Source organism: Anomaloglossus baeobatrachus, chromosome 5, assembly GCF_048569485.1.
Source record: "Anomaloglossus baeobatrachus isolate aAnoBae1 chromosome 5, aAnoBae1.hap1, whole genome shotgun sequence".
In the NCBI taxonomy this organism is placed as follows: domain Eukaryota; kingdom Metazoa; phylum Chordata; class Amphibia; order Anura; family Aromobatidae; genus Anomaloglossus; species Anomaloglossus baeobatrachus.
The window spans coordinates 500,598,497-500,620,960 of record NC_134357.1 but is presented as its reverse complement, the minus strand read 5'-3'; the positions used below and the strand labels follow the sequence as shown (position 1 = coordinate 500,620,960).

At 47.9% G+C, this 22,464-nt stretch overlaps 1 protein-coding gene across 1 annotated transcript in view; it reads left to right on the top strand.

The window, feature by feature from the left end:
• The window catches only part of LOC142312828 (uncharacterized), a gene marked incomplete at its 5' end in the record, with an annotated part of 95,678 nt that extends 89,945 nt beyond the window's left edge, over positions 1–5,733 (top strand). Inside the window, one exon of the mRNA XM_075351814.1 lies at positions 1,931–5,733. Coding sequence (XP_075207929.1) covers positions 1,931–4,971 — 3,041 coding nt within the window. The remainder of the gene's footprint in view (positions 1–1,930) is intronic.
• Positions 5,734–22,464: the final 16,731 nt, after the last annotated feature.

Genomic DNA, 22,464 nt, shown 5'->3' with positions numbered 1-22,464 from the left:
TGGAGGCCCGCCGGCTGCCTGCGTGTCCGTGCTGGAGGCCCGCCGGCTGCCTGCGTGTCCGTGCTGGAGGCCCGCCGGCTGCCTGCGTGTCCGTGCTGGAGGCCCGCCGGCTGCCTGCGTGTCCGTGCTGGGGGCCCACCGGCTGCCTGCGTGTCCGTGCTGAATGGGTGTGGATGGGGAGTGGATATGGGCGTGACTGTGAAATGGGTGTGGTTAGTGGGCGTGGCCTGCTGCCGCCTCCATCTGCTGCGATCCTGCTGCCTAGATCCATCCTGTAAGGTAGCTATCCCCAATCTCCCCCCCCCATCCTCCGCCGCTCCTGCATCCGTTGCGCCCTCACCCATCCGCCACGCCTTTCCCCCATCCTCCGCCGCTCCGGCATCTGTTGCGCCCTCACCCATCCGCCACGCCCTTCCCCCATCCTCCGCCGCTCCTGCATCTGTTGCCCCCTCTTCCATCCTCCATCCATCTTTTTTTCCATCCCACCTAGTCCCCCCACCCACCCTTTTTGCAGCACATCTGTGCGTGCGTCCTGATTTTTTTTTTTTCTGTAAACTAAGAAATAAATACAAATAAACTTAGTTTAGGGCCAGTAAAATTATATTGTAGTAATCATCAACTACAGTATTTTTTACTGAATATTGTAAGGGTCAGCCCAGTGCCACACATTGTGGAATGTGAAGCTGATGACGAGGGTCTTGTATCATAATATTGGCATTTCCAGGACATTCCCGAGGGTTTAGGTAGAGAAAACAGTCAATGTCTGGTGTTTGGCTCTATATAGTTCAAAGGACTTTTTTCTCACTAGTCTACATCATGTTTGATCTATTTAGCCAGCTAACTATAAGGTCAAATGTAATGGAGCCTTTTTTTATATATAGAGAATGAGACTGTTGGTTGGCATTGTGGGTTAACAAAAAAAAAAAAGCTGGTAAGTGTATCTTCTTTATATGGTAATGACAGCTATAGGCCACATTGCCTTGTGTGAAGTGGTGATCTATTGTTTGTGGTCTAGGGCCTGTTGTAATCCACTTTGACCAGTAGATGGTGGTATAGGGCCAGTCAGGTTTATTATATGGAAAGTATTGTGCACTTCAATATGTGGCCCCCAGGTGGCAGTAGTGTGAGATAGAAACTGCTACTGAAGATCATGCAGAGCCTGTGTCCGTTATTTCTGGATGCCCCTGAGGGTGACAGCGGCATCTTCCAACAATGCCAAGCAGGATTCCTGACAGATGCAGGAGGACCACGCACGGGCTCGCCCTCCGTAATCTTGATCTCCCTGAAGGGGGCCTGTTAAGCCAGAAGAACCCTCAAATGTAGCAGAGAAGAGGAAGTCCCCTATTGATAGGATGTACAGCACATAATAGTAGTTTTACAGGTTCCGGCATGTGAGGCAGACTCGGGTCCCACTTCACTAACGGAGGCTAAAGGGAATTTTACCCATCATGGGTATCAAGGGACCCCTCTACCTTGAGGGCTCCCTATCGAACACCAGGGATTCAGCACTTGAGGTCCGCAACCCGACTCTTGTATCCTTAAGTAGGCGATGGCTCACTGGAAAGGCTGCGGCTTCTCGTCCTTCGATATGCCTCAGCTGTCATATTTGGGATGAGTTGATAGGAGTAGGCCCGGGGATCTCCTCAGTATGGAGCATCCAAAAAAAAGTGAACCAGGCACTGGATGGCACACCAGATCAGCTGGATTGAGCAGATTTATTTTGAGGGGCTCAGGGCTCTCCCAATTATGTCCTGTTGCCCTGGCTTATGGCCACACTCCCCTACTAGTCCCATTTTTGTTGACTAGTGTCTGTGTCAGTTGTTAATTAAATACATTATAGCATTTCCATATAAATTGTAAAGTATATGATATAAATTTTAATTTCAATGCAGTTTTATTTAAAAACGAAAATCCACTTTATTCTTGGCAGATAAGTGTACAAGGAGATTTTCAGATTTTGCAACAGATGAACATGATATCACAAATACATGTGAAGACGGCACCATTATCCCAGATACATCTCAAGCCCTTTTCAGAAAAAAAACGTCATCTGATGGTATTCAACAGGTGTTTTCTGCTGCTTCTGTAAAGACCATTGTTGAAGAAAAAAGTTACATAAGTGTTGCTGAACATCAAATAACTCATATAGGAGAGAAACCATATTCAGAATGTTGGAAAGGTTTTAATAAAAAAAAGAAGATTGTTACACATCAGGGAGTTTACACAGGGAATAAATTATGTTCATGTTTAGACATTGGAAAACAAAGTGAAAAATCCAAACTTGTTACAGATCAGGGTATTAACAAAGGAGAGAAGCCAATGACATGTCTGGACTCTGAAAATTGTTATAACAAGAAATCCAAACTTTTTAAACGTCAGAGAATTAATGCAGGGAAGAGGCAGTTTTCATGTACAGATTGTGGGAAATGTTTTCATTATAAAACAAATCTTGTTGCACATCAGAGAATTCATGCTAGAGATAAACCACTTTCAAGTTCACAATGTGATAGACAAAACGAGAAATCCAAACTTATAGAGCAGGGAATTAACATGCAAGAGCAACCATTTTCCTGTTCAGACTGTGGCAAACATTATGACAATAAATCCAACCTTTCTAAACATCAAAGAATTCATAAAAAGGAGAAACAATTTTTAAGTTCAGAATGTGAGAAACCTAGTGAAGAAACCAAACTTGTTACATATCAGGGAATTAATACAGGAGATGAGCTATTTTCATGCTCAGACTGTGGGAAATATAAAAAAAAATCCAATTTTGTTTCACATCAGATAATTCACAAAGGGGAGAAGTCATTTTCATGTACAGAATGTGGGAAATGTTTTACAAAGAAATCAGGACTTGTTTCGCATTATAGAATTCACACAGGGGAGAAGACATTTTCATGTTCAGAATGTGGAAGGTGTTTTAAATGGAAACATAATCTTGTTTCACATCAGAGAAGTCACACAAGAGAGAAGCTATTTTCATGTACTGAATGTGGGAAATATTTTATTTCTCAAAATAATCTTATTAGACATCAGCTAATTCACACAGGAGAAAAGCCATTTTCATGTACAGAATGTGGGAAAAGTTTTAGATGGAAATCAAGTTTTGTTACACATCAGAAAATTCACACAGCTGATAAAGCATTTTCAAGTTCAGAATGTGGAAAATGTAGCGAGAAATTCAAACATGTAACAGATCTGGCAATTAACACAAGAAAGGAGCTATTTTCATGCTCAGACTGTGGGAAGTGTTATAATAAAGAATCTAAACTTGTTACACAACCGAGGATTCAAACAGGGGAGAAGCCATTTTCATGCTCAGAATGTGGAACATGTTTTGATCTGAAAACCGATCTTATTACACATCAGAGAATTCACAGAGGGGATAAAGCGTTTTCTACTCCAGAATGTGAAAAACCTTGTGAGAAATCCAAACTTGTTACAGATCAGGGAACTTACACAGGAGAGAAGCCATTTTCATGTTCAGACTGTGGGAAATGTTATAAAAAGGAATCGAAACTTGTTGCACATCAGAGAATTCACATGGTGGATGAAACCTTTTCAAGTTCAGAATGTGCAACTCCTAGCGAGAAATCCAAACTTGTTACAGATCAGGAAATTAAAACTGGAGAGAAGCCATTTTCATGTTTAGACTGTGGGAAATGTTATAATAAGCAATCCAAACTTGTTAAACATCAGAGAATTCACACTGGGGATAAAACAATTTCAAGTTCAGAACGTGCAACACGAAGCGAGAAATCCAAAGTTGTTACAGATCAGGAAATTAAAACGGGAGAGAAGCCATTTTCATGTTCAGATTGTGGGAAATGTTATAATAAGGAATCGAAACTTGTTACACATCAGAGAATTCACACAGGGGATAAAACAATTTCAAATTCAGAATGTGGGAAACCTAGCGAGAAATCCAAACTTGTTACAGATAAGGGAATTAACACAGGAGAGAAGCCATTTTCATGTTCAGACTGTGGGAAATGTTATAATAAGGAATCGAAACTTGTTACACATCAGAGAACTCACACAGGGGATAAAACATTTTCAAATTCAGAATGTGGGAAACCTAGCGAGAAATCCAAACTTGTTACAGATAAGGGAATTAACACAGGAGAGAAGAAGCCATTTTCATGTTCAGACTGTGGGAAATGTTATAATAAGGAATCGAAACTTGTTACACATCAGAGAACTCACACAGGGGATAAAACATTTTCAAATTCAGAATGTGGGAAACCTAGCGAGAAATCCAAACTTGTTACAGATAAGGGAATTAACACAGGAGAGAAGAAGCCATTTTCATGTTCAGACTGTGGAAAATGTTATAATAAGGAATCCAACCTTGTTAAACATCAGAGAATTCACACAGGGGATAAAACATTTTCAAGTTCAGAATGTGCAAAACCTAGCGAGAAATTCAAACTTGTTACAGATCAGGTAATTAAAACAGGAGAGAAGCCATTTTCATGTTCAGACTGTGGAAAATGTTATAATAAGGAATCCAACCTTGTTACACATCAGAGAACTCACACAGGGGATAAAACATTTTCAAGTTCAGAATGTGGGAAACCTAGCGAGAAATCCAAACTTGTTACAGACCAGGTAATTAAAACAGGAGAGAAGCCATTTCCATGTTCAGATTGTGGGAAATGTTATCATAAGGAATCGAAACTTATCGCACATCAGAGAATTCACACAGAGGATAAAAGTTTTTCAAGTTCAGGATGTGGGAAACCTAGCGAGAAATCCAAACTTGTTACAGATCTGGAATTTAATAAGGGAGAGACGCTATTTTTATGTTCAGACTGTGGGAAATGTTATAAAAAGAAATCCAAACTTGCTATACATCAAAGAATTCACACAAAGGAGAAGCCATTTTCATGTGCAGATTGTGGGAAATGTTTTAATTGGAAACATAGTTTTGTTAAACATCAGCAAATTCACACAGGTGAAATGTAGTTGTCCTGTACAGAATGTGGAAAATGTTTTAATCAGAAAACAAATCTTATTATTAATCAGAAAATTCACATTCTAGGGGCTGTGTGAAATGTTTTACCAGTAAATCAGAGCTTATTTGACATTCAAAAATTCACACAAAGAAGCCATTTTAATGTTTAGAATCTGGGAAATATTGTACAGAGATATATAATCTTTTTTAATAATTAAAAAAAGAAAAGAAAACTGACGGAAATCACAAAGACAATACATTTTGAAGATCAAGGCAGGGACCATAGCTGGAGAAAAGACTGGTCCGGCTCTGCGCCTTTACTGCTCTTGCCAATACTTAGAGGTGATTGACAGGTTTTTGCCTATGTGCATGGAGAAGACCGGTCAATGAGCTCTAGCAGCACTGGAGAGTGTCAGCTGAGGGTGAAGTTGGATTAGTCCTGTCTTCAGCTATTGTCCCTAGACTGATCTTCAATGTATATTTTCTCTGCGATTTCTCTTAATTTGGGCATCATTAATCACCTAACAGATTCCCATTCATTTCATATAACTCACACCACTCCTTACTGCAATGTGCATCACTAACATGTTTTTTCCAAACAAAGATCCCCATTTTTATCATTAAAAAAACAAACCACTTTATATGCCCATGTGAATGCGTAACTTTTTTTTTTAGTCATAGCGCACTTTACTTTAAGTCACAGTGCTCTTAAAATTATGCACCCTTCCCCCGCATTGTGATTGTCACTACAAGTCTACATAAAATTATCACTACAAGACCACATAAAATCCCGTGCTTGAGCATGCCTGTCGGCTGCCCGGGCAGCCCTAGATTCATTTCATATGTGCACGTGCTTCGGCTCTTCTCATATCTTCTTAGGAGCACACACGCTAAGCTCGTCCTTGTGCTTTCGCTGCATTGCACCCGGAGCATGTGCATATGTGAAGCCAATATGGGAACATACAGTTTCAGTGCGGATGCCTTGGCAGCTAAGGAGCAATGTGCAAGCATGGGATTATATGTGAGATTGCTGTGAGAAGTTGGCCATTCATGGCAAACAATGACATGTGGGGGGGGGGGGCATAATTTGAAGAGGATCATGACTGAACCGAAAAAAAGCACCACACCTATGACTGAAGAAAAGCTATGTAATGCATTCACATGAGCATAAAAAGTGTGTGGGGGGGGATTTATGATAAATACGGGGAACGTTTGTTTGAAAAAAAATGTTAGTGAAGCACATTGCATCACTAACAAGACATTGGGGGCAGTTGAGTACCAAAAAAGTAAGTGACAGGTTCACTTTAAATATACTCATTTCATTTGCAAAGTCTCAAAAATTGCCTATATTGGTATCTTTTTGCCACTACCTCTCCAATTTCGGAGTAGGAAAAAACAAACCCTTACACAGCTCTGTTAGTGGAAAATAAAGTTATGTTTATTAGTGTTTATAGCATGCAAAAGTAGCACAACATATAAAATTTACAAATTTGATATCGCTGTGATCTGACTATCCCAAATCAATTTTACTGAAAAGTAAATGGTGTAGAAAATTTCAGAATTGCTATTTTTTTTGTTCATTCTGGCTCCCAAAAATTGGAATAAAATTGATTAAAAATGTCTTGTACCTTAAAATGGTCCTTGCGTTTGGCTGATTATTCAGCATCCGCACTGACCTGATCATGGACTGTACTGCAGCAGCTGGTGTGAAGTGCGGGATCATATGTGCATATGCACATTACTGTATGTACAAATGTGTTTTCTTTTGTAGTTAAGCAGCTTTATATTCATTAAGCATTGTTAATTATTGGAATTTTGCGTTATAGCATATTTTGTATTATGTTCTTTTAAAAAGAAATAAACTAATCTTGATTCAGAAATAGATATTTTTCTATGTCTGTGATATACGGTTTATGCATTTTAAGGTAGCTGATCTACATAAGAAACCGGAATTGGCAACCACGGCTTGAGGAGGAGGAGGACCCTGCTGCATATTTACAGATTTATGGTAGTAATTTTTATGTAGTACAAAAAACTCCACAATGGACTTCAATATTTTCTATTTACCACTTCATTTCACTAAAAATAAAAATCCAGTGCTACGCTTGCCCCAAACTCATAGCTTAAGTGTAGATGACGATACTGGTATGCCCTGATCTGTGCTGAGATGAGTGTAGCTGTCAGGGAGTGTATGAGATAGACACCACCTAAAAGCATTGACTTACAAGCCCATTTATGAGTCTTCATGTATATTTCACTTAATATGAATACATATTTTATAAAAGATTGACTGGCTTGAACCTAAAAAAAACCCCACATCTTAGTGGCCTAATATCTTAATTAGGGTTGAGCGGACCCGAACTGGAAAGTCCGGATCCGCGTGGTTTCAAAGATGCCAGAGTGCCTGACCCAGGCCCGGGATTCAGGGTGTTTGATCCTGATTCGGCACTCGAGAAATTAAAAAAAAAAAAGAAAGAAAACAAGAATGAAGCGAGTGCTTCATACTCACCGAGGCTCGGTGTCATGGTGGCACACTGCTTCCGGGTCACACATTCACTTCCTGTGCCACGATTGCATACACACGCTTTCTCTGCTTTCCCCACCCACCGGTCGTTCTCTTGTCTGCAATTGGTTGCAGTCAGAAGCGCCCCCAACCTTTGTGACAGTGACTGACTGCAATCCCTGACAAACACTGTATTTGGGTCAGTACCGAGCTATAAAAATAAATAAAGCGGTTGGTGCAGGGTCCTTCCCCTCTGATATTCGGATACCCAGCATAGATAAAGCCCATGGATACAGTCCCCCCCCCCTTATCTTGGCTGTGTATCAAAAGAAGAGGAACCGCATGCAGCTTTTTTTTTATTTATTTATTTAAATAAATAATTAAAAAAAAAAAAAAACGACGTAGTCCCCCAATTTGCCATACCCAGTCATGATGAAGCCAGCTGGGGGCTTGTATTCTCAGGCTGGTGAGACCCAGCCTAAAAATATCGTCCTCCAGCCGCCCGGAATTGTCGCATCCTTTAGATGCAACAAGCCCGGTGTTTTCCTGGCTCTTCCCGAATGCCCTGCTAGCGGTGGCAAACGGGGTAATAAGGGGTTAATAACAGCACACAGCTGCTAGTAAACCCCAGATTTGTGATGGCACAGGCATCTGATGATCCGGTAACCGTCAAAGATTACAAAAAACTCCCATTAGCGGAAAAACACCAAGAACAACAAGAGTAGTTGGAACCTGGGCTGACCGCAATCCCCTAACAGACCACACTAGAAGTAGCCGTGGAGCATTCCTATACATCTAGACGCCTCGTCACAGCCTGAAAAACTAGCTATGCCTCACAGATAGAAATGAGGAAATCTACCTTGCCTCAGAGAAGTCCCCAAAGGAGTAGATGGCCCCCGTCATATAAACATTACGATGATATAGGAAAACACGATACACAGATGAAAAAAATAGATTTAGCAAAGGCGAGGCCCAACTAACTAGACACAAAGGAAAGGAAACGGATTGTAGTTAGTACAAAAATCCTGCAGAAAAAATACCAATCTCCTGATAGTAAAATGGCCCTTAAGGTCGAACGACCACACCCCCACTATATCAGGTACTCTTGTAAATAATTGGAGAGACAAAATACTAAAAAGAACACAAAAGTGCAAATAATCAAGTTAGACAGGGAGAAACTCCCTTTTCTTACAGAAAAGCTAGCAAAGGGGGAACCCCCATGCTCACCAAACTAAAAAGGCAAATCTTCACCTGCAAGAAAACAGATACAAAACAAAGAAAAACAAACACCCTAAGGTGTAAACCAGGAAGCAAGGAAAAATCTTAACAGCTTATATGCAAAAGTCTTGCACAGGGAAACAGAGAAGGACAGAACTCGAAGCCAGGTCCAGAGACTGAAAAAAATTCAATTATAACCGGCACCAGCAAGGCAAAAAGTGCTCTCCTATATACTGCAGGCTTGTCTGCAATATTCCTAATTTCCCAATTAACGCCGACACCTGTCTGAGTCACAGGCTCAGACTCAGCTCCAATACTATTCCTGGCCACCAGAGGGAGCATCAACACAGCAGCCACACAGACGACATTCACAAAAGTACCCCCCCTTGAGGAGGGGTCACCGAACCTTCACCAGAACCACCGGGTCTGTCAGGATGAGCATGATGGAAGGTACAAACCAATCTGTCAGCGTGAATGTCAGAAGCAAAGACCCAAGAATTGTCCTCCTGACCGTAACCCTTCCTATTAAAAAGATACTTGAGGGGGTGTGGCCTGGACCTCATGTAGAGAGGAAGCAGCGTGGGTGATCTCCTGCCTGGATCCTGAATTATCCTGCACACCGGCCTTGCTGACAGGCACTACCAACCCTGGAGGGCTGCAACACAACTTATAACACCCAGGGAAGCGAGCACAGCCAGGATATGCCGACCCGCAGTAGCAATAAAAGGGACAGAGACGCGCAGGAGCGTGCCTCTGAAGAATCCAATATGGCGCCGCCGGCATCCACACCATCCCGAGCTGGAGCAGTGGGAGTAGCAAGCAGGTTGGAGCGGTTTGCCAGAGTGGCCCCTGGCACAGAGCCTACCTGCAACGAGGCACCCGATGGCAGCGCTGAACGGGCCCTGGAGCAGGGAGAAAACATACCCGACAGTGAGACTGTGAGTACCCTGGGCCCTGCATGTTCAGCAGCACAAGGTATGCAGACACACAGGCCTGTGCTGGCAGAGGGAGGAGGGGGAGATGTGGAGCAAACAACACCTGTTTTCACTGAGGCCATACTGAGAGACATTCTGGCAGCAATTAACTCTTGCAATACCACATTGGCCACTCTAAGCAGCCAGATGGGAACTGTCACCTCAGATATGGCCTGTATTAAACGTGAGCTGCAAGGGGTGACTGTCAGAATGGGGGAGTTGGAGGAAAGAGTGAGTACAACAGAGGATAAATTGCCCCCAATGTCACGAGAGCTGGGAAAGGCCACGCAAAATATCTCCACACTGCTAAACAAGGTGGATGATTTAGAAAATCGCTCCCGCAGAAGTAATTTGCGACTGGTGGGGGTCCCAGAGAGGATGGAGGGCAATGACCCACTGAATTTCTTTGAAAAATGGCTTAAAGACACCATGGGAAAAGACATACTGTCCCCTTTCTTCACCATTGAAAGGGCGCACAGGGTCCCTGCGCGTGCCCCACAGCCGGGAGCACCCCCACGTCCTATTCTGATTAAACTACTGCACTATAAAGATAGGGACACTATCCTGCGCAGAGCCAGAGATATCAAAGAACTTGCAATTGATGGGAGGAAGAGATCAATATTTCCTGATTTCTCCATGGAAGTGCAACGTAAAAGAGTGCAATTTATTGAGATAAAAAAACGACTGCGCAACCTGCAAGTGCCATACTCCATGATGTACCCTGCTAAGCTGCGGATTGCTGCGAACGGAGAGACTCATTTTTTTGATACGGCTGGGGCGGCATTGTCTTGGCTGGATATCAATGAGAGATCCCTGAGGAGGAAGAATACCTGAGATTTCCCTTTCTGCCGCCAGGCGTTGTTTTTGTTTGGGACGCTATGCTGGTGAGCTCATTACAGTTAAATTCATCTAGGATCCAGGTTGGGAGACGGCCGGTTCATTGTGGACACCCGCTGCACTAGCGAGTTGTGGACCCCCTCCCTGCATGGACTTGGGGCGTGTTTTTAGCCCTGATTCTCTCTATTTGGGAGAAATGTGTAAGATACACTTGATTTTGAGGGCAGGGGCACTGCGCACTGGTGTGCGGAGCCCTATCTCTCTCCTTGTTTTTCTTGTTTATTGTTGTATGATGCAATCTGTTTGGGAAGTGTGGTGTGCCTCAGTCGTGTCGCTCAACCTAATGTTTTTGAGAATCGGTGGAGAACGCCTCTCTCCTCCAGGTATGAAGTATCCGTCCGGATCATATCTTAGTCTACGCTTATGGCGACATCTTTAAATATTGTAGCGTGGAATGTTAGAGGGCTCGGAGATGCGAACAAAAGATGTGCTATATTTACTCACCTACAGAAACTTTTACCGGCTATTTTATGTCTCTCCGAGACCCACATGGTCAGGGATAATGTTCATTGGCTGAGGAAGGGATGGATCGCGCATGAATATCATTCCACATACTCGACCCATGCACGGGGTGTGAGTGTGTTGGTGCACAAATCCATCCCGTTCTCATGTACCAAATCAGTGATTGACCCGGGGGGCAGATTTGTATGTTTGCTTTGCACGCTGTATGGTATACAATTTATTCTGGTTGCGATATATATCCCTCCACCATATTCAGTCGAACCGGTAAAAAGGATATTGTCTATTTTAGATTCCCCTCCATCTGTGCCGACGCTTTTGATAGGGGATTTTAATAATTACTTACATCCCTATCTAGATAAATTACACTCGGGAAACATATCGGAGAACGCCGCCCCGACTTCATTTGCTAGAATGCTAACGGAGCTGGGTTTTGTAGATCTTTGGCGTGCCCAACACCCCACAACCAAACAATTCTCCTGTTACTCTAGCTCCCACCACACCATGTCACGGATAGACCTGGCTATTGGAAACGCACTTATGGCCTCATATACACAAAAGGTGGCCTACCTACCTAGAAGCGTATCTGATCACTCACCATACATGTTACGCTTGCATGGGGAAACCCCGTCACTCTGCCCAGGCCTATCTGGAAACTTAATCCCTTCTGGATCCAGCTTATTGGGGGATCTTTACATGATAACATTCTAGAATACTTCCATGTTAATGAGTGCTCTGCACCGCCACACATAGTTTGGGACTCTATGAAAGCTGTGGTAAGGGGCATATATATTAGAGAAATATGCATACGCAAAAATCAAACCAAATGTTACACCCAGAGTCTGATTCAGGAGGTATCTGATGCGGAGGCTGCGGTGGTGCTCAACCCAACAGTAGAAACTAAAAACACTCTAGAGAAGGCACAGATGTCACTCAAAGAAAATCTCATGTCGGTGGCAGAAAATAAACGCTATTTCCTTAAACAAAATTATTTTATGGCAGGGGAGGGCGTGGGGCACCTACTGGCCACAGTCATTAGAGCACAGGAAGGATCTTCTTATATAAATAGGTTAAAGACGGAATCAGGTGACTTTGTAACAGAAAGCGAGGATATAATAAGAGAAATAAAGAGGTATTATATGCGGCTATACACATCAGACTGTGACCTCACGGAGACTGAGATTGAGCAGTATTTGGATGCTCTCTCTCTTCCTTCACTGAGTGATGTAAACAGGGAATTGCTGGACCGGGACATCTCATTGGAAGAACTGGAGGAAGCGCTTGGCCAGACACAAAATGAAAAAGCTCCGGGAACGGATGGCCTGCCTGGAGAGTTTTATAAAGCATATGCACCCTTACTGCTACCCAAACTACTTAAGGTATTTGAAGAGGCTGAAAGGCAGAGGGTCCTCCCGCCCTCTATGAGGGAAGCCTTAATAGTCTTAATATTAAAACCTGGAAAAGATTCAGAGATCCCGGATTCGTATCGCCCAATCTCTCTCCTACAAACAGACATTAAATTGCTGGCCAAGGTGCTCGCCAATAGGATGTCCCGAGTCATCTCATCTATAGTGCAGAGTGATCAGACGGGCTTCATTCCATGCAGAGCCACATCTATGAATCTCAGGAAATTATATTTGGGAATTCAACATAGTTCTGAGGTACCGGGGGAAAGGGCAATTTTGTCATTAGACGCCGCTAAGGCGTTCGATAGCCTTGAATGGGAATATATGTGGGCTGTACTTCGGAAAATGGGCTTTGGACATAGATTCATAAATTGGGTAAAACTGCTATATGACTCACCGGTGGCAAAGGTTAGGGTTAATGGCAGGGTCTCCGAGTCTTTTCCTCTTGGAAGAGGTACTAGACAGGGGTGCCCGCTTTCACCCTTGCTATTCGCGACTGCAGTGGAGCCGTTGGCAGTGGCAATACGGAAATCCAGGGAGGTAGAGGGATTTCGGTGTGGAGCCGTGGAACAAAAGATATCATTATACGCAGACGATCTACTCTTATATTTAGACAGGGTACGTTCCTCGATTTTGCCGGCAATGAATATCATTCGGGAATTTGGACAGAGGTCTGGTCTACTAATCAACTGGTCCAAGTCGGCTTTAATGCCGTTGGACCCCCTTCCGGGGGACTTTTCGGACTTACAGATTCCAGTTCCTGTGGTCCGGGAGTTTAAATATCTGGGAGTAATTGTCAGCCCAATCCCGAAGGATTTCCAGGCCCTAAATCTGGAACCCCTGTTACAGCGATTCAGAGCAAAAGTGCATACCTGGTGCCGTTTGCCGCTATCAAATGTCGGCAGATCCAATTTAATTAAAATGGTAATGATGCCACAATTACTATACCTTATACATAATTCTCCAGTGTGGATATGTAGGGAATTTTTTGTAAAAATTAATACAATATTCCGGGAACTTATTTGGAAGAAAAAGCAAGCTAGGATTCGACTGGAAGTGCTACAGCGGGGAAGGGAGGAGGGAGGACTGGCGGTACCAAACCCATATATATACTATATAGCCTCCCAGATGCAACATCTGAGGGGTTGGGGCAAAGAAGGAGGGTATGATACCAGTGGTGATATAGTGAGAGAGGGATCAGTATGGAAGTACCCAGGTTGCCGGTTGGATGTGGGACAAAGACAGATAAATGGGGCACGATATCCCACACTGGCTATGATATTCCGAGTGTGGGACAGGGGTAAGTCTCTTTTGGGGATAAGCGGTGTCACAAACCACCGGGGGGGTCACTCAGAAATCCCCCGCGCTGGCTACCAGTACGTCACAATCGGGGGGTAACAAGTGGGGGTCACCCCTCCTTTATACCTCCCGACCGACAGACAGAGCACGTGACGCGCTCTCTAGCGCCCCTCTTATAGTCAGGCCAATTATGGAATTGCCCGACCATAAGCAAGGAGGCCGCTATACTACTTATGCCGATTATTGAAGGGTCCCCGGTGAGAGTAAGGTATATATTCCCCCGACCTCCGCGGGCGGAATATATAATATCTTCCCGAATCTCACTGGCCTCCCCACAATAATCCTTGGCACAACTCGCTGCCACCAACCGCTTCACGGTAACTATTAGCCGAACACACAGACGTGGGATTCAAGATCGAGATAACAGAACAGCCCAAGATTAATTATATAATTTAATCAGCCTAAAGCACACTAGAACTACAATATATACAATAGGGAATCTACAGAATATACATATGTCAGAGTACAGTTACAATCAAAGCATGGGTTACAAACAGGCATACACAGTTCCAGCAGTTACCTTGTTGCGTCTGGCCACAGGGGGGCGCTCTAGGCCAGGTTTCTAGGATCCTTCCCACAGATGTTTCCTACACGTGCCCCCAGCGAAAAGACCACTGGAAAATGGCCGAAGTAGGGTTATCAACCTGGGCAGATCCAGGTCCCCTCCTACCTTAGTGACCTCACAGGGAAGCACTGCTCCACCCCTGGCTTGAGTTATGGACACTATCCCAACATGGAATATGGGCCATAACTTTGCCTGGGAGCGTCGTAGGCTGACGCCAACGCTCTCATTGTGACAGTTATGAATTTAGCTACAGAACGAGGGGACTCATGACCTGTCTGCCAGTTCCCCATTGGCTGATATCACGCCTGGGGCATTTCCCAATGTCCTGCTCCCATAAAAAGGGTGTGCCGGCATCGTCCGCATGCAGAGACACCATTTTTATGGTTGCCATATTTATCGGAAATATGGCTTGCGAGATATGAACCATTTTTTACTGGAGTCGTTCTGTCTGGCTACTTCCAGAGCCTTGCTAATTAGATAGCAGCTCCTACTACAGGGTGACGGCAGGGAGTCATCCTGTGTCCATTGTTCCCACACCACCTCATCTCCATATCACAGGACATGGCCATGGAGGTGTAAGTGGAACACTGAGAACAAGAAGGGAGGGGGCACTGCCAGGGAGTGATGAGGGATTATGACTGGAGTCATAATTCATCTTCATATCCCGGGATTTGCCTCACACCTCCCCCCTTTTGAGGGCGCTAGGGGGCAGCACACTCCGGTGTTCCCCCGTGCGCCCGTCCGCGACCTCTCCTTGTCGGGACAGCCCGTCTGCGTTACCGTGGTCACGGCCCCTTTTGTGGCGAATGGTGAAGTTGTATTGCTGGAGCGCAAGGCTCCATCGCAACAATCGCCCATTCGTCCCAGAGACGGTGTGCAACCAGCTGAGGGGATTGTGGTCCGTCTCCACGATGAAGTGGCGCCCGTATAGATAGGGTTGCAGACGCTGCAGGGCCCACACTATGGCCAGGCACTCCTTCTCCATCGTGGAATAGGCAACTTCCCTTGGTAACAGCTTCCTGCTCAGGTACAAGACTGGGTGCTCTTGGCTCGCAGAGTCCACCTGGCTGAGCACCGCACCGAGGCCGAAGTCACTGGCGTCGGTCTGTACTACAAACGGCCGCGTGAAGTCGGCTGCCTGTAGCACGGGCGGGCTGGACAGGGCGTCCTTTAGGGCCCGGAAGGCTGTCTCGCAGTCCATTGTCCAATCGACTGCAGAGGGCAGCTTCTTCTTGGTGAGGTCCGTCAAGGGCTTTGCCAGGCTACTATAGCATGGAACAAACCTCCTATAGTACCCAGCGGTCCCCAAGAAGGACATCACCTGCTTCTTGGTCCTGGGGGTGGGCCAGGATGCGATGGCTTCCACTTTCTCAGGCTCGGGCTTCAGTGTTCTCCCACCTACCCGGTGACCGAGGTACTGGACCTCGCTCATGGCCAGCTGACACTTTCCCGGCTTGATGGTCAAACCTGCCCGGTGGATCCGCCTGAGCACCTGTGCTAGATGCTCTAGGTGGTCCTCCCAGGTGGGACTGAAGACGGCAATGTCATCCAGGTACGCGGCCGCGTACCCTTCAAGTCCCTTGAGCAGGGTGTTGACCATCCGCTGGAAAGTGGCAGGGGCATTCCTCATCCCGAATGGCATCACCGTGGACTCGTACAGTCCAAATGGGGTAATAAAGGCAGAGCGTTCCCTGGCCTTGCGAGTCAGGGGGATCTGCCAATATCCCCGGCTCAGATCCATGATGGTCAGGTACTGAGCCCCGGCCAACTGATCGAGCAGGTCATCGATGCGTGGCATTGGGTACGCATCGGCGACCGTGACCGCATTGAGCCCCCTGTAGTCCACGCAGAACCGAGTGGTTCGGTCCTTCTTAGGGACGAGGACTACAGGCGAGGCCCAAGCGCTGTTGGATGCCTGGATCACCCCCAGCTTCAGCATCTCGTCAATCTCCTGGCGCATGTGTTGCTGCACCTCCAGGGAGACCCGATATGCTGAACGCCGGATCGGGGGATGATCCCCAGTGTCCACGTGATGGACAGCCAAGTCAGTCCTTCCGGGCTGGTTGGTAAACAACCCCCGGAAGGGGAGGAGGGTGGCCCACAGCTGGGACCGTTGGTCTTCCAAGAGCTGGTGGCCAACCTCCGCATCCTCAATGGATCCGCCTGCCCTAACCTGGGCTAGCATATCCAAGAGGGTTTCCGCTTCTCCCTCCTCGGGCAGGTTGCACACGGGGAGCGCACATGCCTCCCGCTCATGATGTGCCTTCATCATGTTCACATGGAAGGGCTTCCGCCTTCCACGGGCAGGGTCCAGGGTGACCAGGTACGTCACAGGGTTGAGCTGCTGGTACACGAGGTATGGGCCTTCCCAGGCTGCCTGAAGCTTGTCCTGTGGTACGGGGACCAGTACCCACACCTTTTGACCCACTTGGTAGGTCCTCTCACAAGCGTTCTGGTCGTACCAACGCTTCTGATCGGCCTGGGCTTGAGCCATATTGTCGTGTACCAGTTGCGTCAAGGCCTGCATTTTGTCCCGGAAGCGCATGACATACTCGATAACCGACACTCCAGGGGTGGCCAAATCCCCTTCCCAAGCCTCTTTCACCAGAGCCAGGGGGCCCCGCACACGTCGCCCGTACAGGAGCTCAAACGGTGAGAATCCTGTTGAGGCCTGTGGAACCTCCCGGTAAGCAAATAACAGGTGTGGGAGATACCGCTCCCAGTCACGCCCATGGGAGTCGACCAACATCTTAAGCATCTGCTTTAAGGTGCCATTGAACCGCTCGCACAGGCCGTAGTCTGTGGATGGTACGGGCTGGCCACCAGATGTCGCACCTGGACTTGCTTACAGAGGGCCTCCATCAGCTGGGACATGAATTGGGTCCCCCGGTCAGTGAGCATTTCCTGGGGAAAACCCACTCGGGAGAAAATCTCCAGCAATGCGGTGGCCACCTTGTCAGCCCGAATGGACGACAAGGCCACTGCTTCTGGGTACCGGGTGGCATAGTCCACTACCGTCAGTATGAAGCGTTTCCCGGAGCTGCTGGGGATGGCCAGCGGGCCGACCAGATCCACAGCCACCCTCCTGAAAGGCTCATCGATGATTGGCAGAGATACCAGTGGGGCTTTGGGGTGTGGCCCCGCCTTCCCCACTCTCTGACAGGTTTCACACGAACGGCAGTAGGCAGCCACATTGGCCCCCATTTTTGGCCAGTAGAAATGCTGGTTTAACCTGGCCTTGGTCTTAGCGATCCCTAGGTGTCCGGCCATCGGAATCTCATGTGCGATCCGCAACAACTCCGTCCGGAACGGATAGGGTACCACTAACTGTCGGTCCCTGGGCCACGCCTCCGGTGAACCCTGCTGGACCGTGGCCCGGTACAGCCGTCCTTGGTCCCAGACCACTCGCTCCGGGTCCGAGTCCGAGGGAGGCTGTGCCGCCTGCTCCTTAAGAGCTTTCAGGCTGTCGTCAGCTTCTAACGCTGCCTGAAACCCCTGACTAGATGTGGCCAGAATCGACGAGACTGTCACATCTTCAGTCAGTACCCCGGGACCTGTGTCCTGGCCTCCACCTGACTCGGCTGCCACTTGGTCAGAAGGGGAAGAGCTATCGGACCTCCGGGAGGCCCCTTGGCTTCCAGCACTCCCACTGCGGGTGACAGCGGCCACAGCCGCTGCGACCGTGGGTCGTGCCTGCTCCTCCTCCGTTCCTGACCAAGTCGCCGGTTCAGGCAGACCTACCTGGCTTCCTGACACCCCGGTTGTGGGGGAACCATGCACCGAGATCTTACCTGGGAGCACTTCCGCTCCTGGACCGGCCCCAATCTCACCTGCCTGTTCCCCTCCTGCAGCAACAGAACCCCGCTGTGAAATCTCTGGGGACCCCACATTTGCTGTGGTAGCCCCCACCCCACACACTGGTCCTCCCCCTGCAGTACCCTGCTCTCTGCTTATCCCTTCAGAGGGCAACAGATCCCAGCTCACAGGCTGATTACTTGTAGAGGCATTGTCACACCTTTCTCTGACCCCCTCCCCTGTCACAGCTGCAGCTGAGTGTGTGTCTATGGTGTCTGTGCAAGCAGAAATATCAGAGTTCACTCCCTCCTCCCTTACATCATTCATAGATAACACATTAACATTGTCCGGAGGCATGTCAGTACTGGCTGAAGGTTCAGCCCTTGGTTGGGGCCCAAACTGGGAGGTTATCTGCCCCAAATCTGTCCCAAGTAGCACGTTTGCAGGGATCCGATCAGTTACCCCCACCTCCCTCACCCCTCGCCCTGCGCCCCAGTCCACATAAATGTCAGCAACAGGCAGCGCCGGGTCAGTGCCTCCAATCCCGGAGACAGCGAGGGTTTTTCCAGGGATCAAGTCTTGGGGGGACACCATCTCAGGCCGCACCAGAGTCACCTCCGAGGCGCTGTCTCGCAGTCCTATGGTCACAGACCGGCCGACGGTGACAGGTTGGAAGCTGTCCAGGGACCTACCACCACCCCCACCCACACAATACACCTTGGGCGGCCCTTGGGACGGGGACGGAGCCGGGGCCTTGGGACGCTGAGGGCACATGGCCTTGAAGTGTCCAGGTAGGTTGCACTGGTGGCACCGTCTTGGTTCTGCCACGGGCCTGGAGAGGGGAGTTGAGGGGGACACCCCCTGCAGTCTAGGGGCAGGTGGGGCAGTCGCAGAATTCATCTTACCCCCTCTCCAGGTGCTGCTGGTGGCTGCTCTCCTGGCTTCAGGAGCCCGGTTGTTGGTGTAGTCATCGGCAAGGGCAGCTGTAGCCGTGGACCCCTTTGGCTTCTGGTCTCGGATGAACTGGCGGAGATCCTCAGGGCAGTTCCACAAGAGTTGCTCCGTGATGAACAAGTCCAGGATCTCCGGTCCGGTGGAAAGCTGCAGGCCTTGGGTCCAGTGGTCGGCAGCTCGGGCAAGTGCCCGCCGGTGGTCAGCCCAGGAGTCCTTTGGTCCCTTCTGTAGGCTCCGGAACTTCTTGCGGTAGGACTCTGGAGTGAGGTTGTACTGTTGGATCAGGGCCCGCTTGATGGTGTCGTAGCCCTGATCTGCCTCAGCAGGCAAGTCCCCAAGGATATCCAGGGCCTTACCCCTTAAACGGGGGGTCAGGTATTTGGCCCACTGGTCCTTGTTCAGATGGTGCTGCAAGCAAGTCCGTTCAAAAGCAGTCAAGAAAGAGTCCAAGTCTCCATCCTTCTCCAGCACTGGGAAGTCCTCAACACGGACCTTTGGAAGTTTGGTGTCTTGAAGGTCACGTGTGGCTGATGAGGGCCGGAGCTGAGCTAGCTGCAGCTGGTAGTCACGCTCTGCCTGGCGCTCTTCACGCGCTGCCTGCCGCTCCGCAGCCTCAGCCTCACGCGCTGCTTGCCGCTCTGCCCTGCGCTCTGCCAGGAGTCCCTTGTAGCCCTCCTGGTCTCCAGCCTGGAGAAGGGCCATAGCCATTTGAAGAAGGCTATCCGAGCCTCCCAGGCTCGGTGGAATGGCACGTGGTGATCTGCGGCCCGCTGCGGAGCCTGGTGATTCACTGTCCCTTGCAGAGCGGAGGGCTGGCATCTGGCTCGTTGAGGACCCTTGGGTGAGCTGCTCCTCATCTTGTCCATAATTGCCAGCTTGTGCGCTGTCCTCTGCAGAACGGTTTTCTGGCGTCGAGCTCCTGGAGGACTCGTGGGCAACCTCCTCATTGCTGTCCACAGCACCGTCCTCCCTCTCTTCGGCTCCTGCCTTAGCATTGGCCAGTTGCATAGCTCTGCTCCTGGTGCCATCAGCCATTCTTGCAGACTTTTGGTCACTGACACAGAACTGACACCTGATGCCTCCACACACCTTACAGTATCTGCACTCTGACACTCTAGTGTTGAGCTAGTCTGAAGACCCCAGCAGCCACAGCTGCTGCAGGCAGTCTTTAGTGTCTGGGAGTATGGGTCTCACACTCACACACACTATTATCTCGATCCCACCGCTATGCCACCAATATGTCACAAACCACCGGGGGGGTCACTCAGAAATCCCCCGCGCTGGCTACCAGTACGTCACAATCGGGGGGTAACAAGTGGGGGTCACCCCTCCTTTATACCTCCCGACCGACAGACAGAGCACGTGACGCGCTCTATAGCGCCCCTCTTATAGTCAGGCCAATTATGGAATTGCCCGACCATAAGCAAGGAGGCCGCTATACTACTTATGCCGATTATTGAAGGGTCCCCGGTGAGAGTAAGGTATATATTCCCCCGACCTCCGCGGGCGGAATATATAATATCTTCCCGAATCTCACTGGCCTCCCCACAATAATCCTTGGCACAACTCGCTGCCACCAACCGCTTCACGGTAACTATTAGCCGAACACACAGACGTGGGATTCAAGATCGAGATAACAGAACAGCCCAAGATTAATTATATAATTTAATCAGCCTAAAGCACACTAGAACTACAATATATACAATAGGGAATCTACAGAATATACATATGTCAGAGTACAGTTACAATCAAAGCATGGGTTACAAACAGGCATACACAGTTCCAGCAGTTACCTTGTTGCGTCTGGCCACAGGGGGGCGCTGTAGGCCAGGTTTCTAGGATCCTTCCCACAGATGTTTCCTACACGTGCCCCCAGCGAAAAGACCACTGGAAAATGGCCGAAGTAGGGTTATCAACCTGGGCAGATCCAGGTCCCCTCCTACCTTAGTGACCTCACAGGGAAGCACTGCTCCACCCCTGGCTTGAGTTATGGACACTATCCCAACATGGAATATGGGCCATAACTTTGCCTGGGAGCGTCGTAGGCTGACGCCAACGCTCTCATTGTGACAGTTATGAATTTAGCTACAGAACGAGGGGACTCATGACCTGTCTGCCAGTTCCCCATTGGCTGATATCACGCCTGGGGCATTTCCCAATGTCCTGCTCCCATAAAAAGGGTGTGCCGGCATCGTCCGCATGCAGAGACACCATTTTTATGGTTGCCATATTTATCGGAAATATGGCTTGCGAGATATGAACCATTTTTTACTGGAGTCGTTCTGTCTGGCTACTTCCAGAGCCTTGCTAATTAGATAGCAGCTCCTACTACAGGGTGACGGCAGGGAGTCATCCTGTGTCCATTGTTCCCACACCACCTCATCTCCATATCACAGGACATGGCCATGGAGGTGTAAGTGGAACACTGAGAACAAGAAGGGAGGGGGCACTGCCAGGGAGTGATGAGGGATTATGACTGGAGTCATAATTCATCTTCATATCCCGGGATTTGCCTCACAAGCGGACCTACAGAGCTCTGGCCACTGTGGCAGAACCCCGACTTGCCAGAAATTAAAAAATTAGTAGGGTTCAGAGGATGGGAGGATAAAGGGATCCATTTAGTGTCACAAGTACTACAAAATAATACTCTTAAAAGCTTTGAACAATTGAGAACGGAGTTTCACCTTCCGCATGTCTTCTTTTATCAGTATTTGCAGCTGAGACACGCACTGGAAAGACAGGGGAGGACAAACCCGGTCACAGTGACACATAATCAAACATTACATAGGCTGCTTACATCTGAGTCCTCTAAGGGTCTTATTTCGGAACTATATAAAAAATTACTACCTGCCCATCTGGAAACACATCCATTGCTTGTTAAAAGCAAATGGGAACGAGACGTCGGTCCCCTGACGGAAGGCCAGTGGTCTGATATATTGGAACAAGTTCCTAAACTGGCGGTATCGGAGTGCCAAAAGCTGTCTCAAATATATCTCATCCACAGGGTATATAAAACTCCCAGTCTACTATTTAAGATGGGACTCAGACCAAACACACAGTGTGTTAGGTGTGGACAGGATGATGCCCATTTGATGCATGTTATGTGGGAGTGTGGACACATTGGTGATTTCTGGAACCAAACCCTGGGACTTATAGGTCAAATATATCATATCACAATACAACCGTCGCCCCGCCTGTGCCTGTTGAGCCTATGGGAAGGAGAAGTGGATCCGGATTCTCCAACAGCCCTGGGAATAGCACGTATCTTGTACCAAGCAAGAAAGCTACTTGCATATCACTGGTTAGACCCTCTACCACCAACATTACCAGAGCTCAAAAACAAATTAAATAACGTCATAAGATTGGAAAGGGGA